Here is a 17,963-nt window from a genome sequence, read left to right as displayed (position 1 = left end):
ACAAATTATTAATTTGACATAACTTCATTTCTTTGACTAATAATAACCAATTTCTGAATTAATTCACTTGAGCCTGTATATTATTTTATTTTTTGGTGATCAAACTAACAATTTTAGGAGAAAATGTCAAGAGACAAAAAAGTTGCGTATTGAATTCCACTATTTAAATCAAGTTTTTAAATACATCTTGTAATAACATTTTCGGGTTATAAAAATCGTCAAGGAGTGTCATTTTATTAACAGTTATCTGTCAAATTTCAATCTTCTAAATTCTTCCATAGTGGATTTATTAAATAAAAACAATTTTTTCCCCTAATGTTAGAGTACTGTAACTCGGTGGGGAAGAGGTTTTGAACAAAAACTTATATGAAAGACTGTCCTTAATTTTTGCTGAAAAATCACTCCTTGAAATCTTTCGCATTAATTTAGAAACACAACTTTTTTAAGGTGACTTTATTGTGTTGACTGAAAATCATGAATACATAATAAAAAACATGGCAAATCCTGCTAACTACTTATAATTGCAAATTATAAATTACTTATGTTGTAAAATAGTAACTTTATTGCTTATTTTAATTATGCATGGAAAGGGACACGATTACTGAAAAAACTAAAATGACTTTTGTTTATAGAGCAGTCATAGATATTAATGTTGCCCAAAATTTCACATCCTATCTTGTGTAAGATCTTCAATAGAGAAGAAGGCGCTACAAGAAATTCAATGTTTAAGCTGTTGTTCGTAATAATCCATATTTCTTCTCGCGTAATTTTTTATGACTTTGCTGCATCCCAACGCAGTGTACTTAGATTTTTACATTGCCATAAATTTCACCAGTACGCTGTTTGCATCAAGAGCTTGAGGAATGATATCCATTATTGGTTACTAGAAAATTGTTATTGGTTACGTGAAATGAATTACTAACGATGTTGGACAGTTAATATATTGTGTGGGATTATAGATAACTTTTCAATTGGCCCTTTCTTCGAAAAACATGCTTCTCAAAAAACATGTACCCTTTAGCGGGTCTTACACGATCAATAGTATTGACAATGTCAGTATTGACAATACAACAATCTCAATACTTCACTATCTTACACGATCAATATTATTGTCAATAGTTTTGTCAATCACCTTGCTCAATAAGTTACCTTTTTACCACGAACAGGGTGAATCTACGTAGTTTTACTCGGTTTTTCCTTTCGAAATAAAGATAATCGTACAAAAGCTTGCGTTGCTATTATTTTGACGCTTGAAACTACTGTTCGAGTGAAACGCAAACACTGGATGAAAGAATGGTTGAAGAAGAGAGATGAATATTCTTATCTAGTACTGTTGATAGAAATCAACCTCTGCGATGTTGATGATTTCAAGAACTACTTTTGAATGGATGAAAGTTCCTTTAAGATGGTTGAACCATTTTTGAAAAGACAGGATCGCAATATGAGAGAAAGTACAAGTGTTAGGGAAAGATTAGCCTTAACCCTGAGGTACTTGGCCACAGAAAGAAATTTTGAAGACTTGAAGTTTTCTGTTATAATGTCCCCAACAACTATCAGCAAGGCTGTAATAGAAACCTGTCAAACCTTTATATATGTTCTACAAGACCAACTGAATGAACTAGATGAACCAACAGTATCTTGATCGTCTTGAACGTCAACAATGTCAGTTAATGGGGCGGTCATTTTCACCACTTATTCACAGGCGCGCGACTTGAACTGAACTGAGTGTAATGTAGAAAATAAGAATTAAACCTGTTTTCAAATCATCTGGGTTAACCCTTTAACGGTTAGTGGCTTCTATAGAGATCACTTATCAATAAGGTCAAATAGCTGCATTACCACAACTAAATCGTTTCTAATAACGAAAAAATAATTTGCCCTTTAAAGGGTAAAATAACATATGTTTTTGAGTGTGTTGATGTGTTGAGACATGTTTTGTTATTGTTACAATTAAATAAAAGTAGGTATTTAATTTTGAGTATTGATAGAAATATTGGCGCCAACCCTACACGGTCAATAGTATTGTCAATATCCCCTCCAATTATCAATATTGACGCCCGAAAATCAAAAAATCCGAATTTTTATCAATTCTCCATCAATATTTACCGTCACTAAAATTTTTTACCTTACACTATCAATATTATTATCAATATGCTAAGGTGTTGTCAATATTGATCGTGTAAGGGCTTTAGAAAAGCATACTTAACAAATGAAAAATATTGATGGCGCTTCTAAAATGCAATAAAAATCGTTCAAAATACTTTCCCCCTTTATACGATGAAAGTTTTATGAAACTTTTTTGATAAAATGGATGTTTTATGAGTTATTATTAGGTAGTCTCAATTTCAATGAATTACTCAACATATTAAATATAGTCTTTTAAACAAACTTCTTAAAAAGATTCAACGCAGCTGGTGTCCTCTTATAAAACCAGTTCATACACCTACTTAAAAAAATTGGCGTCTACAAATCGGTACCTACTGACGAATAGTCTCAACAATTCGGTATTATTCTTGAAGGACACATTATCGATTTTTCTCTATGCAAGAAATACTAAAATATATGCAACTTATTTTACGTTTTTCGTAGTAATACGTTAGGGCGCGAATAGTAAAATTTAAATTTTTATGAATGGCGACACATAAGTCACCCTGCCATCTAGGCATCACGACCACGAACTAAATTCTTTGGATAACTATGTATATCTATAAACAAGGCTATTAGTTAGTACTCCACCATTCACAGAAATTAGTATCTCTTTTAGGTGTTGGACACTGCAGATAATAATCAAGTTCATCCCCAATAAAACTTTTTTCATTGAATACAACTTTATTTATGTCAGGTTTGTTATTAGCAACCTCATTGTAACAATCCCAATACGATATATGAAATCTCTTATTGCAGTTTCGTCTAGTTTTCTTCTCTTCGCTTGTAATTCATCATCACATTCATTACTAACAGAACTGTCGCTCTTATCACTTTGGATTATTAATTAAAGTGTCCTTTTTTTAATGCAAAAAGCCGTTTTGAAAAATCACTTTTTGTTCTTGAGAAATAAATTTTTGAATTAATCGACAATTTTTTCAAATTTTGTAGAGAGAAATAAATTTTTATTACAGCTATCGACCTAATGGTCTTTCCGCTGGCTATTATTACAACAAAGAATTTAACAATATTATTATTATCAGATAAGTATTTATGAAAAAAGTTCGAATATTGTCTTCCTCTGTGCAGCTTGTCTCTTTAAACATAATTTATGTATTTTTTCGAAATTGTTTCTGTTGTCTAAAAATTTCTTCCGTAGTCTGTCTAGTCTTAGTCTTATAGGTTCAATACCAGTCATTTCGTATAAGGGTCATTCTCAGAAAGGGTGGAAAAAAGGTTTATAAGAAAAAAAATCGTGTAATTAGTTTTCTAGGTTATATATTTATCGAAGAAAACATGTTAGTATAACAAAAGCTTTGTACTTTGAGAATATAATTAAATAATGAAAATAATGTTAAGTTTAGAGGTAATGGAGTTGAGGAGTGGTAACGGAGTTGACAAATAATAATTTAATTCCAAGTTTTGTTCATCTCAACTTATTGCATACTAAACTCAATGGCATATCATCATCCAATGATGATGAATCTGTATATACAACGCTATAACGTAGAGCTGTTCTATACTCCTTAGATCCAAGTTATAGTGTGAGCAAAGTTGGCCGGGTTCACAACACAGACATGTCAGTTCTCTGAAAGTAAGTCTATTCCTTAGTTTATTGATCCAGGCTACTTTCATCGTACCTTTAAACGTAGGAATATTTTCTGGGATCAGTTCGTCGATCATAGGGATTAGTTTTTCATCAATACGAAAGATCTTGATCCCTTTTATTGAGTTTTGTAAGACTTTTACTAAAGTATCGTAATCTGGTGTGGATACTTTTAATATACAACTAAGGTATGAAAAGTGTGGTAAGGTTGCTTGACAGACTTTACCACGCCGCAGTTATATCTAAGATATCTGATGCTTTAAAGAGCCAAAGTGTGTAGATTGTACTTTTTCAGTATATTTACAGAAGTAATTTTTAGAAAAATCGATATGGATCAAGATTTTATCAACAGACAAATTCTTTTTCACTACATTTATACACCGATACTGATGGGATATATTCCTGAGGTGCAACATATATGTATCTCGGAATAGATTGTATCAATTCTGTAACTACGTGGTGTTTTTCTAGCTGCCTTTTTTGCTTGGTAAGTTTCTTACTATGTTCCCTCCATTCTTCCCTTTTACGTCTTTTATCTGGATCTGTTAACATTGATATCTTTTTTATTTTATCGTAATTAACTCTGCGATGATACCGCTCTCTTTCCTTCAATTTAGCAATTTCATAAGCCTCAGGATCATTTTTTCGTTGCGCTCTCAGTTTTCTCAAAGCATCCCTCTTCTTTTAATTGCATATTTTCTTTTACTTTGATGTTGTAACCGCAGCCTCACTTAAGACCTTACCTCTAGTTTTCACATTTTGGAACAAAAGAATAATAAAACGTAAAATCGAAATTATACTCAAAATTAGATCTCGTCTAAAGCAAGAGAAACATGGTGCATATTTTTAACTAAATGTTGGATACATTGAAAATAAAATATTTACAGTACATAATGCGTTGTAACTGTTAAATGTGGCTGTAAATGCTACTGTCTAACATTAGTAACGGAGTTGAAATTCACGGAGTTGAGAAAACGCGCTTTCAAAAATATTCAAAATTAAACTAAATTAGATTTTATGCTGATAGTTGCATACCGTGTTCGTATATTTTTTAGTAATTTACTTAATGTAATTACAATAAGAAATCACTTAAACTTTACCTTTCACGACAGGTAACGGAGTTGAGAAACCGAATAGCCAGAAAATATTTGTAGAAATCAATCAAAATCTTGAATATATTCAGCGTGTCAATTTTATATTTTTTAACAGTTATAGTGTCATACTAATATTAACTTCCCTATGCAGTGTTAACAATGAGCCGGGTAACCATGGCGACACGAATATTTGTATTAGAAGATGTGGTAACGGAGTTGAGATTAAAACGAGGGACACAACATTTTCGAGATTAATTTAAAACCAAAATGTATAAGAAATTGCAAACCATCTTCAAATCGATTTGTTAATTACCCCATATAAAAAAGACAGTAATAAAATGATATAATACTATTTTATTTCCGATTTAGAAATAGTTTTAGTTGCAATTTTACCAGAGGGACACCTGAATATTTAATGAAGTGCGAACCAACTTTTAAAAATTTTTGAATTTTGTGTACAGGGTGTCCCAATTTCGATGTCCGCATAGGCTATCTCCGAAACTAAAAGAGATAGAAAAAAAGTAGCTTACATGTCATGATCTCGTTTTTCGAGAAAATGCTAATGCCGAAAACTTCGAACAGCTATCGTCTTTTGTTTTCGCCCTATCGGCAAAAACTGAAAATTTTGCAAAAACGACAATCGCAAATATCTCACTTATTATCATAGATGGAGTATTATAAATAAAACATTATATGGGCAACTTTTTACGAAGAATTCAGTGGCGTAGGTAGAATTTTTTCCCATCATTTATTTTCGAGATTTTAGACGTAACTTTATTTTTTTAAATGGAAACCATAGTTGGCTATGACTTAAAATAATTTGTTATTTTCTTCTGATAACAAATATATATAGTTTGTGGGGTATATTTCTTATGGTTATTGAATAATTAACAAAAATTCATTTTGTTCTGTCTAAAACTAATGTATGTATTTAAAAGTTAATGTTGCTATGGTGATAACCATACATACTATGATGGAACATAATGTATCAAATAATTGCCAAAGTTTGTATTTAAAAAGTCGATAACAACTCTGGCATTATGTGCTACGATGCACCAGCATGTTAAGTGTCAAATGATAACAAAACTGAATAAAACTTTACAATGAATTTCGAAAATTATGAAAAATGTAACATGATGGAATGCTATATGTTATCAGATAAGAATGCGACGTTAGCCGCGGAATTTTATTTCACAAGATATCCAGAAAGAAGACAACCGCACGTAAGAACCTTCAGCCGGTTAGCAGAAAATTTAATGGATATTTGGTCCTTCCCCAAACCACATACAAAAACATACCAAAATGACCTGCAAGAGAAATTGCAACAAGACGTCTCACCCAAAAGCCGCTGCTCCCGAATATGAAAGAAAAATAAGTATAAACCATACAAAGCGGGGCTAACTCATTATTTACGTGTCGGAGATGTCAATCTAAGATTAAAATTTTGTAGATGATATTTAGAAAAATTAAATAATCTGCTGTTTGTTCAAAATGTCATCTGGACCGATGAAGTCTCTGAGTGTTCAAAGAAGATTGGGGTTCAATGTATGGTGTGCCCTTTTAGATAATAGAGTTTTGGCATATAGTATCTACCATAAAAACTTAAACTCAGGGAAATACCTCAATATATTAAGGCAGCACATTGAGCCTTTTTAGAGGTATTAATGTCTATCATATAACCTCTAAAAACATAGACAGTTATCTACCAGGCGTGGCAAATAGTGTGACGTAGAGTGCGAGCAACCAACCCGTAGTCGACTACAAAAATACAATGGATGTAGCAGTCCTGTTAGATTCTACTGTCTTTACTACAAACTTTGGCAATAATTGGAAACAATGCTTTCCCTCATGGTATGGTTATCACCATAACAACATTAAGTTTTAAATACATACAATAGTTTTAGAAAGAACAAAAAAAATTGATACATTATATTCCATCATAGTATGTATGGTTATCACCATAGCAACGTTAACTTTTAAATACATACATTAGATTTAGATGGAACAAAATGAATTTTTGTTAATTATTCAATAACTATAAGAAATATACCCCACAAACTATATATATTTGTTATCAGAAGAAAATAACAAATTATTTTAAGTCATAGCCAACTATGGTTTCCATTTAAAAAAATAAAGTTACGTCTAAAATCTCGAAAATAAAAGATGGGAAAAAAATTCTACCTACGCCACTGAATTCTTCTTAAAAAGTTACCCATATAATGTTTTATTTATAATACTCCATCTTTGATAATAAGTGAGATATTCGCGATTGTCGTTTTCGCAAAATTTTCAGTTTTTGCCGATAGGGCGAAAACAAAAGACGATAGCTGTTCGGAGTTTTCGGCATTAGCATTTTCTCGAAAAACGAGATCATGACAAGTAAGCTACTTTTTTTCTATCTCTTTTAGTTTCGGAGATAGCCTATGTGGACATCGAAATTGGGACACCCTGTACATAAAATATTTGTTACTTTAATGTAACTTAATGAAGTAATACTAATGAGTCTCACCATATAGCTTTTTGCTCGAATGAATGTACTTATCTCAGTATATAAGATTTGATATTAGAGGGACACTTTTTTAGCCCTTCTGAGAACGACCCTTATATGAAAAATTTACTTAATAGATTAACATCTCCCGTAGATGAACAAGTGAAATTGAAAGTTTTAAGAATGAATATTTTGCCTTATTATCAGAGACAACTTGTTTTGCTTGAAATATGCCAGCTAAGTGGCATATGCGAGACACATCATGCGGCAGCCGCGCACAATGTTGCGCACTGTTTGGACCCATCTTTATATCAACATAAACTAGTCATCATATTCGAACGCCTCAGACCCAAGCGGTCTTAGTTTTATCAAGGGAAGTCGCAGATCTTTTGACTAATTAAGCCGAAGTCGCTTGTGGCCAAGGTAGTGACTAATATCATATCAATTTGATCAATTTGAAGTGTATAGTCATGGAAATTATAGTTGGATTAACTAAAAGTCATGGAAAAAGGATGAGTAATACAAATATTTATGTTCGAATAAAAAAAAAATATATATATATTTATCGAATTTAAATACACGAGTCTTCTTGTTTATCTACGTAATATAAGGCACTTAAGTTGATAAGAATTTGTACAAATTAAGTACGATTTTCTTTTTTTTTTTAATTTTCGATAATAGGATAATAAAAACAGAATAAAGCGCAAATCGAACGTAAAAACGAGCTCAATAAAACTCTGAAAAATCTTAAATATAAACTATAAATACAAAAAAATCTTTCTCTCTCTTGTATACAAAAAAAAAACGTAATCCGAAATAATAAAATGGCATTGATTTAAATATACATAAATAGCTCCTTTTTTAAGTGAATACTTTATGGAAATAAAATACCCAATACGCATAAAAGTCAATAATTTTAACAGTTGTTCTCACTTCCTATGTGGTAACTAATTAAACAACTTAATCTGGTCGTTTATTTCGAATTCTTAGGATTGTGTAATAACGATTTCTTAGATATTAATAAATTGTATTGATTTCATAAATTTTAATGATAATCAACAACCAAAAAAATTATTGACTTCTTAAAAAGTGAAAAACTCAAATATTAACGCTCTGTTTTAGTTCCAAATACTGAAAAGGTACGTGTATAGTACAATGCTTATGTTCGACAATTAAATGACCACGTCTGTGGGAAGCCCCCACAACGACAACCGATTCTCCTTTTAAAAGAACCGCGCCGTCCGATTTAATACCACCAGCATCTTCGGGAAACGTCATTTTCATCACTCTCGTTTGGGGGTATCTCAATTTCGTATTTCCAGCAACTGTATACGATCGACTTGGAGGAACAGGAGGAGGTCTTTCTAAATCTAACCCGAATAAATTACAAGTTTGTTGAATAATTTTGCTATCGCATTTTTCGTTAGGATCTGGTGGAGGTGTTCCAGCGATGGGTTGAGGTCGTGGTCTCGTTGAAACCCCATTTCCAACTCGCCCAACAGACGTGGTATTAATTTGAAGGACTTTATCTCGTTTAATTATCGACCATCGATATCTACTTTTCCAACCTCTCCAAACCGATTGAATGATGGTAGCTGATTTTTGACGTTTTTCGTTGCGAAGTGTTTCAAGTTGTTGCCGAATACCTTCGCTTAAAAAAATGTGTCGCTTCCCTAAAGCCCAACTTGTCGAAACCGTGTTTTCTTTCGACATTAACTCAACCACATGGCGTAAAATAACATGACAATCATCCAGGACTTTATCTTCCGTTCGCGTCAATCGATTAAAAGGCGCTAAAAGCCGATATCGTGAATTAAAAGCTTTAAATCTCATCCGATGGGGATAACCCCCAGCCATTAAATTAACGGTTTCTAAAATTTGCAACGATCTAACTTGACGCACAACAGAAGATCTATCAAATCTATTCGCGGCTTCTTGAGAATTACTTCTTATGCATCTCACAAAATGGGGCCGAGCGTGTACTAAGGTTCTTAATAAATTATCTAATCTCGTATGGAAATCTTGAGTTAACGTGGAAACCGGTTCATCCCCGTTTAATAAATCAGCGTGAGAAGTTGGGGATATCCTAAAACTAACACCTCTAGGTACATTTTCGACTGAATACAAAGCTTTTAATTCACTCCCAAATAAATGAGTTGCAAAACCAAAGTTGCAATTATGTTTATAAAAAACAGCGACTAAATCATCGGGAACAACATCTTTATTAGTATCTAAAAACCCGGTTGCATCATAAACTACTCTTCTGGCGAAATGTTGTATCCCAAACATTCTTGGGTCGAAAGGTTTTGGGTCAAATAATCTCGAGTTGTGTTTGTGTTGCGCACGAATTTTCGAGACGTAACTTTCGGCGGTTCCCCGAATTGAACACTCAACATCTAACATACTCAACAATCCCGTTCTTAACGAAGAAATTAAATCGATGCAAGGCACGTTATCGACATAATCGACCTCAACCTCACAATTAATTCCTTCATCCCGACACGATTCTATGCTCGATTTAAAAATATGCGTGTTATAAAAATGTTGCATCGTTTCCGCACATAAATTAATACACAAATGTTCTAATTGACTCGGTTTCGGTTCTTCAAACCCAAACATATCCAAAATCCCGATAAAACCATCGGTAGCGTGCCGCACCGCGTTATTTAAAGCAGCCATTGATTTACTTCCGGCGTTCGTTCCCCCAATCGTAGAAGCGTGTTGACTTGTAACTTCAACTTGATTATGTACACTCTCATTTGAATCCGAACTTAACGTCCCTAAAGTTGATCCTAACCGTTTTAAACTGTTTGCGCGTCGGACTATCGTTGCGACCGTTCTGCAATAAAGAGCTTTCGCCAAACAATCTCTGGTAATGTTAGACATGTTTGCGTCGCAAACGGATTTTACAAATTGGCCGCGAGCGTTGTGAGTTCTCGTGGTTAATCCTCTAAAAAGGGCTCCGCTTGAGACTCCGAGAAGACCGGCGACGGCGTTTAATTCGACTTCTCCTTTAACGTCAACGTCAATGCCTTTGTTATCGACGAAATGAACGTTTCCTAAAAGAAGAACGGCCGCTAGCACTCTTACGACGTCGATGAATGGGATTCCGAGGACTCCTAAACATGTTTTCCACGCTTGAAATCTAAAATTTCATTTAGAATTAGTTGTTTATACTATTACTAATAATACGGGGTTGAAACATAGCAGAAAGGGAGCAGGATCAGGATAAATAAGAGAAAAAGAAATGGTTCTTTGAAAAATTTAAACAATTATTGCCCGATAAGAACGTCGAACCTCAGAACTTCAAACACTTAGTGGAGCATTATGCGGCTCAAAGCACCCGTTAGTCTCACAACAAGGAAGTGGGGGGAAGCTTTGGAAAAAGAACAGATAACTGATTAGACATTAGAATACAGGAAGAAAATGAATAGAAAGTACTTGGCAAAAAAGACTATGGAGAGAAAAATGGAGTTTGAGGGTGCAGAAACAAAGAGGGTCAAATAAAGAACAACATGTGCTGTATAAAGAATACCTGGAAATAGTACTTCCAAACATTTCTAAATGCAGCCCAAGAAGGACAAAGAACAGAATAAATAGATCAAGACCAAATGGTATATCCATCCAGAAAAACTATTTTGAATATGGAAGATACCAAGTACAAAAACGTTGTCACTTGACATTAGCCATTTTAAGAGACGTACAACTAAACCCAAATGTTTCTAGTTCTAGGTCTAATGTAAGTACTAGTGATAGTGCAAGTGTAAAACTAGAACTAACACTATACCTAGAACTAGAATCATTCGAGTTTACCCGTCTTTAAAGACGTGCGGCTAAAATCCAATGATTCTATCTCTATGTACCTATAGTGTTAGTTCTACATAGTAACAGTGCTAGTGTAAAACTAGAACTAACACTAGACCTAGAACTAGAAACATTCGGATTTAGCCGCAAGTCTCTCAAGACGGCTAAACCCGAATGATTCTTATTCTAGGTCTTCTGTTAGTTTTAGTGATAGTGCTAGTGTAAAACTAGAACTAATACTAGACCGAGAACCAGAAACATTCGGGTTTAGCCGCACGTCTCTCAAGACGGCTAACCCCGTATGATTCTAGTTCTAGGTCTTGTGTTAGTTCTAGTGACAGTGTAAGTGTAAAACTGGAATTAACACTATACTCAGTGATCTCAGTCTCAGTCTCATTTGGTAGTTTTGCAGAGAAAGGAGAAAGGTTTTGCTTGGAAAAGGTGACACCCTTATGATAACTCTGAGTTTCTGTCTTAAGAGACGCACGGCTAAACCTAAATGTTTTTGGTTCTAGGTCTAGTGTTAATTCTACTTTTCGCTCAATAAAAATATACCACAATCTAATGCTGAATAACAATTAAAATTAGAACTAACATTAGAACTAGAAACATTCGGATTTAGCTGGACGTCTTTCAAGACGATTCTCATTCTTTTAAGAATGATTCTAGGTCTTGTGTTAGTTCTAGTGATAGTGCAAAACTAGAATTAACACTAGACTGAGAACTAGAAACATTGCGATTTAGCCGCACGTCTTCCAAGACGGCTAAACCCGAATTATTCTAGTTCTAGGTCTAGTGTCAGTTCTAGTTTTACACTAGCACTGTCACTATGTAGAACTAACACTATAGGTACTTAGAACTAGAATCATTTGGGTTTAGCCGCACGTCTCTAAAGACGGCTAAGCCCGAATGATTCTAGTTCTAGATATAGTACTAGTTCTAGTTTTACACTTGCGCTGTCACTAGAACTAACACAAGACCTAGAACTAGAATCATTCGAGTTTACCCGTCTTTAAAGACGTGCGGCTAAACCCAAATAATTCTAGTTCTATCATTGGTTTAGCCGCACGTCTCTACAGAGCACTACAAACAATCTGATATAGTAGCACGTCTCTCAAGACGGCTAAACCTGGATCATAAAATGGATAGAAAGTACTTGGTAAAAAAGACCATGGAGAGAAAAATAGAGTTTGAGGGTGCAGAAACAAAGAGGGCCAAATAAAGAACAACGTGTAGTGTATAAAAAATACCTGGAAACACTACTTGCAAACATTTCTAATGCAGCCCAAGAAGGAGAAAGACCAGAAGAATTAGATAAAGACCAAATGGTATACCATCCAGGAAAACTATGTCGAATATGGAAGATACCAAATACACAAACGTTATCATTTGACATTAGCCACCTTAAAAGACGTACAGCTAAACACAGATGTTTCTAGTTCTAGGTCTAATGTAAATATTAGTGACAGTGCAAGTGTAAAAGTAGAACTAACAGTATACCTAGATCTAGAATCATTGGAGTTTAACCGTCTTTAAGGCCCGTATACACACGTTTAGTAATTTAGTAGAGTAGCGAGTAGCCACTTACCACTGGAACGTTTAGTAGATGGCAACTGTCCACATTTAATACACTCAAGACACTTTAATGGTACTCAAGATGAACAGACAACGTCATCGCGTGCAATACAAATGCTAACTCACTAAACTAAATTTATGCGTTCGCACGTGTTTAGTAAGTACTATTAGGCAGCTGTGAGTAGTGGGGGTACGCTACTCGACCGAAAAAATAGAATCAAATGCATCTACTCGACTAAGGGCCGGTTGTACAATATAGCGATAAACTTCCCGACAGCGTTATCTGGCGGATAAGTTAGTTTGTGGATACATTGTATTACAATGTACGGATATTTTTGTCGGTGAGATTATCGGCAGGATAACTTATCGGGTACTCAGCGGTGCCGTTAAGACACTTATCCGGCAGATATTTATGGTTACCAAGGTTTTTATATAAAAACTTTGTATGATTACTGCATAGGTTAACCTCTAACATTAAACGTTAACCTTATATGTACGATGTGTCAGTGAAAATTTTTTTAAACAATTTATGTTGTCAAAATCATAATTCAAACTTCAAAGAAAGACGTTGGCGTTACCATTCTACGACATAAATCACTAGATATGGGGAAAAACTACTACCAACCGACTCTTATTTCGCCGATAGCAATCCTACCGACAAAAACAGTTTGTACAACAGCGAATATTTTTATCCTCCTGATAAGTTTATCGGGCGGGTAGATATCAGGTAGATTTATCGGTATATTGTACAACCGGCCCTAAATCGTTTTAGTAAACTACTCGATTAAATTGTACTGTCCGCACGTAGCGAGTTACTAAATTACTCGCTACTCGACTAAATTACTAAACGTGTCTGTACAGGCCTTTAGAGACTTGCGGCTAAATCAACATGATTCTAGTTCTAGGTATAGTATTAGTTCTACATAGTAACAATGCTAGTGTAAAACTAGAAATATTCGGGTTCCCGAAACTTTCTAGTTCTAGGTCTAGTGTTAGTTATAGTTTTAATTGTTATACAGCGCTAGATTGTTGTATGTTTTAATTGAACTAGACGTAGAACTAACACTAGACCAACAACTAGAATCATTCGGGTTTAGCCGTGCGTCTCTTAAAACGGCTGAACCCAAATGTTTCTAGTTCTAGATCTAATGTTAGTTCTAGTGACAGTTCAAGTATAAAACTAGAACTAGTGCTATACCTAGAACTAGAATCATTCGGGTTTAGCCGTTTTTAGAGACGTGCGGCTAAACCCAAATGATTCTAGTTCTAAGTACCTATAGTGTTAGTTCTACATAGTAACAGTGCTAGTGTAAAACTAGAACTAACACTAGACCTGGAACTAGAATAATTTGGGTTTAGCCGTCTTGGAAGACCTGCGGCTAAATCGTAATGTTTCTAGTTCTCAGTCTAGTGTTAGTTCTAGTTTTGCACTATAACTAGAACTAACACAAGACCTAGAATCATTCTTGAAAGAATGAGAATCGTCTTGAAAGACGTCCAGCTAAATCCGAATGTTTCTAGTTCTAGTTTTAATTGTTATTCAGCATTAGATTGTGGTATATTTTTATTGAGCGAAGAGCGAAAAGTAGAATTGCGTCTCTTAAGACAGAAACTAAGAGTTATCATAAGGGTGTCACCTTTTCCAAACAAAACTTTTCCTCTGCAAAACTACCAAATGCCTTTTGCCAATGGTAGAATCCAGGTTCATCGTAGGTTTCATAAAGTAAATAAAATCTTATATACGATGAAAATGTTTGTTTTTATTTATATATCGGTGCTACAAATATAAGAACGCTGATCCACAAAAATATTTCGAAATCTGTGAATATTACGCTTTCCTCATAAACACTTGACGTCGTGCCTGAAGAAGGAAACTGTTGGTTTTCGAAGCAATTTGTAGCACCGATATATAAATAAAAACAAACATATTCATCGTATTTAAGATTTTATTTACTTTACCAAATGCCTGTACTGTTAAGCTATGTTGCATTTTATATGGGACAATGCAAGTGCTCAGCAGTTTCGTAACTATGGTTACTGCATTTATTTATATTCACTTATAGTGAGTAACATGCATGAATTTAGTGGCGTCAATAAAAACTGGTGCGCCAGTAAAATTAAATTGCATGTGTAAACATCAACTAGCATGCATGTTGAAATCATGCATGCATGGATCAGAAAAGTCTGCACCCTTCTGAAATCACTGGCGCCAGTGAGTCTAATGAGTCTAAAAACATGTAACCATGACAACATAGATGAGTATCCACAAAAACACAACACGATCGATATTATGACACGATCTATTTTACATGCTTCGTAAAGTTCACACGATATATTGCACTTTGTGCAATACACTTTAAAAATGAAACTGGCGTGTCACTTATTTTTGTTTTTCCACATGTAGTGTAAAGCTTTACTGGCGTGCAAATAGAACTGGAGCCACTAAATGCATGTCTAACTCACCTTTATGCTAAGTTTCCGCATGCACGGATTACTGGCGCCAGTACGAAGTCAGTTTAGTGGCGCCAGAAGTTGTTTCCACATAAATGTTATAATTGTGTACTGTCACAGTAATAAAAATGGCGTCAAGTGATGTAAACATTGTTCATTATTTGTCGTTATACAAAAATGACTTACGTCTACCGCGAGTAAACGCGCCAACAAAGTTGTCATTTAATAACGTTTGAAAAAAATACTGTTACTGGCGCCAAAAAGTAGAAGTAGCGTCAACTTTATTGACGCTATGATTACTGACATCAATTTATTGGCGCCAGTGATTTTTTGCTATTTCCACATGTAAATGAACTGGCGCCAGTAATCAGTGCATGTGGAAACTTAGCTTTATATGAAATTCCCAGTATGTAGTTTGTAAATGTTAGATTTCAAATATTGATCGATTTCACTTTATGTTTTTAACAATTGTTTAATATAAATTAAATATTTTTACTCTAGCAAAATATGTGTTTTAACTGTTTCATTAAAAATAACGTAATACTTATTAATACAGACCTGATGTCATAAAATTTATGGCACGCGCTCGCCCGTGTATAAAATCGGGCGCGCCCGCTCGAAGATTAAACGGAATAGTAGTTACATAGAAGAAAGAAAGTAAGATCAGGGTAAACAAGAGTGGAAAAAATGGAATGAGAGGTCGATCCTAATATGAATAAGGCTACGAAATATAAGTATCGAGACTCAACACATGAAGGGGGGATGAGATGCGGAAGGATGCCAAAAACATATTCTGGAAAAGGTCTGCACGCTGGAAAAGAGCATCAGAAAGAGATGGATGGATGAGATCTAGTGTAAAGATCTATGAAGGGCGATTTCAATGTCATAATCAATTTTGAGAGCATGATCTTCATTAGACGATATCAAAGATGAGGTTAAGAGATTGATATACAAAATTATCTGCTCGCATCTTCCGTTACATCTTGTCTAATATCACCATATTGCAAGTACGCAGACGGCGTCAATATACAGTGTGTTAATTAATTATCGTACCTGACGTCATCGTTGCAAGTATGCAACTAATATCACAGTATTGGTATTGCAATACGCGATTTGCAATATTGGTTGCATACTTACAATGATGACGTCCGGTACGATAATTAATTAACAAGTATACTAGCAAGAAAGGTAACAGATATAGATGACTCCTTCGGGGAACTTGATAGTGCACCTAATGGAACAGCTCTGGAAATCAATGAGAAAAACACCGAACTCCTACAGAGCAGTCAATCAGGAAATCCAATACAACTTTGAAGTGGCAAACAAGTTTACGTACTTAGGGTCTAATAAGTCACATGACAACGATGAAATGCAGCAAATAAGGCACATTACGACATTTAGAGACATTCGAAATTTTTAGAAAGATTTAAAAAGATGTACACTTACACAAAGAGATGCAGAGAGATTGGAGGAAAATCTTTATAAAACACTAAAGAAGACATCACAAGCACAGATTAGAGGATAAGAGAGTCAAAACACGTTGGGAGGATGAGATGTAGAAGGATGCCAGAAACATATTAGAATCTTCATTAGGCGAAATTAAGGATGAGTTTGAGAGATTAATAGATAATGAGGAAGAAATTGACAAAAACATAGAAAAATTAAAAAAAATTGATGTTATTACCTGCTTGCATCTTCTGTTACATCTTGTCTAATATCACCATATTGCAAATATCTAAGATTACTTGGAGAATAACCTTCGAGATTTAATTTGGATCGTTCTTCTGAAGATAATCCAGCTAGCATTTGGTAAAAAATGTGATAGTTTTTTTCAGCCGGTAAAGGTCTGATGACTCTCGTTTGGTCCAAAAAGTAACAATGAATTTTCGTTCTGTACAATGCTCCATCTGTTACTTGTACTTCTATAAATTGACCCTAAAGAAAAATATATTAATTTATGCATAATCAACATAAAATAACAACATACTATTCTGCTCGATTCCGAATTAGTAGCTGTTTTGGCGGACCCTAAACTTCTTAATACGGTAAAAGCCGCAGCTAAGTGTTTGAACGCATCGGTTTCCGGTCCTCCTCCAGCCACGGCGAAGAGTTGCCGGAGTAATAACATAGAAGCGTGACTTTTACCGGAACCACTGGTACCTAATCAATTAAAAATGAAAATAAATATCGAAAAAAAAAATTTAATTTTTGTAGTAACCTGATAGGATTATGGCTTGAGGGTATCCAGTTTCCGATTGTTGCCTCACCGCTTCTTGGACGACTTTATTCAGTTGAACGCTTAATGGGAGTCCTCTCGTACTGTTTAATGTTAAAGGATTGCCGACGTTGCGGTATGGATTGACGCAAAGCAAAATTGGACCAACGTTAGTCTAAAAATTAATAAAAATAAATTGAATTAATCGCTCAGCTATAAACAACTAAGTATTTTTATTAATTATAAATTATGCAATGATATACAGGCTGGGGCAGAATTGAAGGGCGTTTTTGAAATGAGCTGTTATTTAATTTATAAAAAGTTTATTTATGAAAAAGTAAAGTTTAGATGTTACCATTTAACAATAAAAAGGTGAAATTATGTTTTGAAGATAATGTCAGGCAGATCCTCAAAATTCCTCATCCCTTTCTCACACAGGTCGATGTCAATTTCCCTAACGAGTACTGTGATAGCTTTTTTCAACTCCTGTAGATTTCTAGGTTTATCGACGTAGACCTCCGCATTTAGGTACCACATAAAAAATAATCAGGAGCTTTGAGATGCCACGGCACATCACCAAAA

General features: G+C 34.4%; 1 protein-coding gene across 2 annotated transcripts in view; it reads right to left on the bottom strand.

The window, feature by feature from the left end:
- Positions 1-7,864: 7,864 nt before the first annotated feature.
- LOC111419863 (unconventional myosin-IXb-like dachs) overlaps positions 7,865-17,963 on the bottom strand; it is a 98,282-nt gene continuing 88,183 nt past the window's right edge. For both annotated transcript variants that reach the window (XM_071201388.1, XM_071201389.1), the window contains 4 exons: positions 17,385-17,556; positions 17,154-17,326; positions 16,851-17,101; positions 7,865-10,481 (listed from right to left, as the gene is read on the bottom strand). In XM_071201388.1, coding sequence (XP_071057489.1) covers positions 8,435-10,481; positions 16,851-17,101; positions 17,154-17,326; positions 17,385-17,556 — 2,643 coding nt within the window. In that variant the 3' untranslated portion in view covers positions 7,865-8,434. The remainder of the gene's footprint in view (positions 10,482-16,850; positions 17,102-17,153; positions 17,327-17,384; positions 17,557-17,963) is intronic.

This window comes from Onthophagus taurus, chromosome 1 (genome assembly GCF_036711975.1).
Source record: "Onthophagus taurus isolate NC chromosome 1, IU_Otau_3.0, whole genome shotgun sequence".
In the NCBI taxonomy this organism is placed as follows: domain Eukaryota; kingdom Metazoa; phylum Arthropoda; class Insecta; order Coleoptera; family Scarabaeidae; genus Onthophagus; species Onthophagus taurus.
This window is presented reverse-complemented; position numbering and strand designations above follow the sequence as displayed.